Raw genomic sequence first — 5,740 nt, forward strand, 5'->3', positions numbered from 1 at the left:
GCTATGGGCAAAAGTCTGGTTATCTCAAAATGAGCCCATAGTTTTCAGAAGTCCAGTCGAGATCAATATAAGATTTCAAGAGCAAAGGAATTTAGAACGTTAGTTTCTTTATTAAAAGAAATAAAGTCAGATTTCTGTTATTGCATTGCATGAGAAATTCTTGCTGTAACATAAAGAAGTTTTTAAAGAAATATTTTATTTCTTCGTAACTATATAAGTGTACATTCACTTCTATAACTATATAAGTGTATAAGTAACTATATAAGTGTACATTCACTGTAATTTACTTTCATTCATAATTCATTAAACTTTGATTAAATATTAAGTATATTTCCATTATAGAAATTTGTAATCGTTTTATTAAAATGAAATGAATAAATTCTTACTTATAATGCAATTCTTTTATTTAGCAATATATAATACTTATGTAACAGTTATAATTTAATTCTCAACATAGGCTAAAAGTTTGGTGGTTTTCTATTGGATTTGAAGGAATATTTAACAGAGAATTATTCTTTAGTTTTCCTTCTACTATCCACAAAAAAATAATTTAAATTATTTCTTGTGTCACTTTTATATTTAAAAATTACCGAAATAACCTCGCACCAGAAATGTTCTAAATACTTAAAGTATTGTAATGAATCAGCTTCTTCCTGGGTGACCACTGTGACATTCCTTTTTCCCACACTCGATAATGTACATTCCGGGCCATTCTTCATCAACGAAACTCCCACAGTGGTAAGTGCCTCCAGATTGCCAAATGGAAGACCCTCCTTTTAAGTACGGTCATCTGGCCATTTAGTGCTAATCCAGATAAGGAACCACACGTGCGTTTCCCAGGGAAATAAATCGTGTTTCCGAAAGGCGACAGTGTCAAACACTCCAGATGTCCTGCATTTTTCCCATGGTGGAGGGTGAATCATCAATGGACATTTTCCCACGGGCGACCAGAGACGATTCAGGTTGTTCTGAACGGTGATTGGGTAACAGGGAGTCTGAGAGGAAAATAAAAGGTAGATTTTTCGGAAGAAGACGGAGAGAACGTTTAACCACTAATAACACAGACAGTGAGGCTAGACCCGGACAGGAAATTATGGAAATAGAAATCCACCAGGACCCGGAAGCTATCAAAATTAATTCTAATTCTAAAAGAACAACAAAAACTAACGCTCAAAAAAATAGAAATCCAGCAATATTCGATGGCGAGGATCAAATTATAGATATAACTGAAGATAATGATGAGGGATTCCAAACCCAAAAAACGAGGAATAACCATAAAAGAAGACTCTCCGATGAAGCCCGAACAGTAAAAAAGCCCTTAATTGAAAAAAATAATCTACTTGAAACCAAAAATAAATTTAGTCTCTTAGAAGAAGTGCAAGATAAAACAGTAGACCCACACATCCCACCTGTAGTGTTCAAAAGAACTAACAACTACAAAACCATAATAAAAAGATTAAATGAAACTCATAACATTAAATGCAAGGCCAAACCCTCAGGGGAGTTCTTCCACCTATACTGTGACACAGCGGACGACCATAGGAAAGTCACCAAATATTTTGATGAGGAAAAAATCGAATATTATGTAATATCCAGTAGGGCGGAAAAGCCAACTAAAATTGTAATCAAAGGGTTACCGATCGACACCCCCTGCGAAGATATAAAGGAAGAATTAACCAAAAAGGGTTATAGGGTCGACCGAGTTAATCAACTCAAGCAATTTAAAACTAAGCAACCTCTCCCAATATTCCAAGTTCACCTCTACAAATCTGAGAACCTCCAAAATATTTACAACGAAGATACCATCTGCTATATGATTGTCAGGATTGAAAAGTATATTCGAAAAACAGTGGGGCAATGCTTTAAGTGTCAGTCTTTCGCACACGTGAGCCAAAATTGCAAGATGCAGGAAAGATGTGTCATTTGCGCAGAAAATCACGACTCAAGAACCTGCCCACAAAAAAATGCTGAAATTGTCCAAAAGAAGTGTGCGAACTGCGGAGGCCCCCATACAGCATCCTATAGAGGCTGTCCTAAGTTCCCAAAAATTAATACTAATCAAAATAGAGAAATACAGCAAGGGAAATCTTTTGCATCCCTCTTCAAAAAACCAAACGCTCAACCAACCCCCACATCCTCCAAACCACCCACCGCACCAGCACCTCCAAAACCAGCAGAATTACCAACTCAGCTAGCTGAAAACAGTCAAGACTTTGCAGATATATTCAAACTATTAAACCACCTAAAATCAATAACAGCTGCAATTCCAAACCTAAAAGAAATACTAGAAAAACTAGACAAGGAAAAAAACCCCCAAAATAAATTATTTATCTTAGCAGAGGCCTTCTCTCCAACCCAAGCAATATGAACTCTCCTCCACCTGGACTAACAATATGCTCCTGGAATGCGAACAGCCTAAAAAATAAAATTTGGGAACTTAGGGACTTTGCAGAACGAATAAATCCTGATGTAATTGCTGTGCAAGAGACACATCTTCGCCCCACTGACAGGCTCAAAATTCCTAACTATGTATTTTATTCTACACCAAGCAGAACTGGACGAGGCATTAGAGGCACTGGAATCTTTATCAAAAGCAATTTGGACTACACCCACTATCCCAACCCAACCCTCAGACACATCGAAGCCACAATAGTTAAAATAAAAATCCCGGGAATTAAAGAAGACTCCATCAATATCATCTCCACATACATCCCTCCTGCCTGCAACCCCAACTTCACGCTGGATATCGAGCCCCTAATTCAAACCAATTACTCTACAATCATTATTGGAGATTTAAATGCTAAACACCGGCAATGGAACTGTGAAAGAGCCAACCCACAAGGAATGACCCTCAACTCCTTCATCAACAAGCTAAAAATGAAAATAATAGCCCCTGACAAACCTACAAGATACTCAGCAACAAGCGAAACCGTAATAGATTTAGCCCTCTCCAGAAACATGCACTTCACCTCAAAAATTGAAACCCTCACTGACCTCTCAAGTGACCATCTCCCAATCCTGCTACACATCAATATCAATGAAATTAATAAACAAGACATCTTTAAATTGCGGCCCAACTGGGAAAAATTCAGAGACCATCTCATTGAAAATACCACCTACCCTCAAGAAATAAAAACGGAAGTAGAAATAGAAATAGAAGCAAAAAACCTGTCTAACAATATCCTCAACTCTTACCAACAAACGGCCAATCAAATCAAGATAACATCCATAGAGACCCCCCCGGAAATTAAAAAGCAAACTTCAATTAAAAACAAATTAAGAAGAACCTGGCAGAATACCAGAAATCCAGATGATAAAAAGAAACTCAATAGAGCGAGGGAAAAACTCAGGAAAATGTGGGAAGCGCACAATAATGAAGTATGGGCCAATAGAATTGAAAACGCAGCCACAGAAGATCAATCCATTTGGAAACTTACAAGAACTCACACTAACAACAAGCTGAAGATGCCACCACTAAGGAGAATCAATACCATTGCTTATAGCGACGCCGAGAAAGCCGAAGAAATAGCCATCAACCTCCAAGACCAGTTCACCCCAAATAAAATTTCTGATAAATCCAGCGACAAAATAGTTCGTAAAATAGTCAGAAAATTCCTCAAAAATAAACCGACCACTAGAATAGATCCCTGCAACCCTGAAGAAATAATAGAGGCAATTAAAAGCGCCAAAAAAAAGAAAACCCCGGGTGAAGATGGAATCACGAATGAAATGTTGAAAAATCTACCCATTAAACTACTATACAGACTCACCAAACTCATAAACGCCATCCTCCGATTGCATTACTTCCCATGCTACTGGAAAAGAGCAATTATTATCCCCATCCATAAACCTGGCAAAGATCCCGACAACCCTACCAGCTATAGACCAATTAGTCTCCTCTCTTCAATAAGCAAAATAGCCGAAAAAATAATTCTCAATAGACTGAAACCCATAGTAGATCAACTAATCCCATACCAATTTGGATTCAAAACTAAACATTCTACTACAGCCCAACTGCTCAGAATGACTGAAATAATTAGACAAGGATGGTCTGAGGGTATGGATACTGGGGCAATTTTCCTAGACGTCGCCAAGGCATTCGACAAAGTTTGGACAATAGGCCTCATCTATAAATTAATCAAAATAGGAATTCCGGACCCACTCACCAAACTTCTCGCCACATACCTAACAAACAGATCCTTTAAAGTTCATATCGGCAACAGTTATTCAAGAGCAATTCCCATCCAAGCGGGTGTAGCCCAGGGCTCCATCCTAGCGCCTCTATGTTTCAACATCTACATCAACGATATAGTCAGGACCACCAAAACCCAACTCTTATCTATTCGCTGACGACACAGCCATTCTCAGCACCTCAAAAAATATCGACACAATAGCCAAAGACCTGGACTCCCACCTCAATAAACTAGAACCATGGCTTAAAAAATGGAAAATTAAAGTGAACCCTGAAAAAAGTCAGGCAATCCTCTTCACGCACAAAAAGGCCAAACCACCAGCTCCTACCCTAAACAATATACCAATAGCATGGAGACCCGACACCAAATACCTAGGAATACAGCTGGACCAGAAACTGACTTATGCTCAACACATCAATAATATCCTGAAGCAATATAAACAAACAAAAGCCCAACTCTACCCTCTCCTCTGCAATAGCTCCAAACTCTCAATAGAAAATAGATTACTAATATATAAGGCAATCCTGAGACCGCAAATCACATATGCAGCGCCGATTTGGGGAGCAGCAGCAAAAACACACCTAAGAAAATTGGAAGTCGCCCAAAATTCAACCCTCCGCCAAATCTCAAAAATGCCATGGTTCATCAGAAACAACAATATTAGAAAAGACCTACGCATCCAAACAATAGAAGAATTCATCAAAAAACTTTCAACCTCCTTCTTTCAGCGAATAGATAGTATGGACAATATTACAATAAAATCCCTCCCTCGGTACGACCCTAAAAACCCACGTAACAAAAAACGACCTCGCCGCATCATCACCTAAGAACGAAGAAGAAAGAAGCACCAACCCGTTGACACGAGCGCCTGAAGCCAAAGGGTTAAGGAATGCCCTGTTTACCACCTGCACAAGAACACCTGCTTTCCACCTGTTCAAGAACACCTGATGGTCCCCCACCGCTCCTACCCTCTCCAAGCCAGATGGACAACAATGCGAATTGCCGGCCGCTCAAGGACGGGGTTTCCCCCTCACTGATCTGCTCCCTCTCTTAAATTACGTAACAGAAATCTAACATTAGAACTTCCCTAAAACTCGCACTCTAACAAACCAAGTCAATTACTAAGTACCAACTAATGAATTAAGATACCCCTCAACTAATTAACTAATCTAATTAACTCTTAAACAAGTAATTACTTAACTTTCCCTTTTTTTTTTCCCTTTACTAACAATGCACAATAGTATTATGTTAGAATATGTTGTAATGCATTTGCCTAGCACATCGTTCAGGAATGGAGGTTATAGGCGCTCCGCGCCCGGGTCCTCCCAACTAATCTTCTATCGGCTGGAGAGAACGTTTCAGACGATACGTTCAGACGAACGTTCAGATATTACGTTTCAGACTCTCGACTGTCAAGAACATTTTCCGTGCTTGGGATTCGTTCAGTGAGGACGTACTCGTATGAGCTACCGTTAACACTGGCAAACCCCGAAACCTACAACATCAACAAGTGTCCCGACTCGTCCTTTTTAGGATTAGCCTGTGGA

The 5,740-nt window shown here is 39.1% G+C and overlaps 1 protein-coding gene across 1 annotated transcript; it reads left to right on the forward strand.

Moving 5' to 3' along the window:
- Positions 1-1,093: 1,093 nt before the first annotated feature.
- LOC129975593 (uncharacterized) lies at positions 1,094-2,368 on the forward strand. The gene has a single exon (XM_056088656.1). It carries the CDS (start codon positions 1,094-1,096, stop codon positions 2,366-2,368), a length of 1,275 nt encoding a protein of 424 aa, XP_055944631.1.
- Positions 2,369-5,740: the final 3,372 nt, after the last annotated feature.

This window comes from Argiope bruennichi, chromosome 7 (genome assembly GCF_947563725.1).
Source record: "Argiope bruennichi chromosome 7, qqArgBrue1.1, whole genome shotgun sequence".
NCBI lineage: Eukaryota > Metazoa > Arthropoda > Arachnida > Araneae > Araneidae > Argiope > Argiope bruennichi.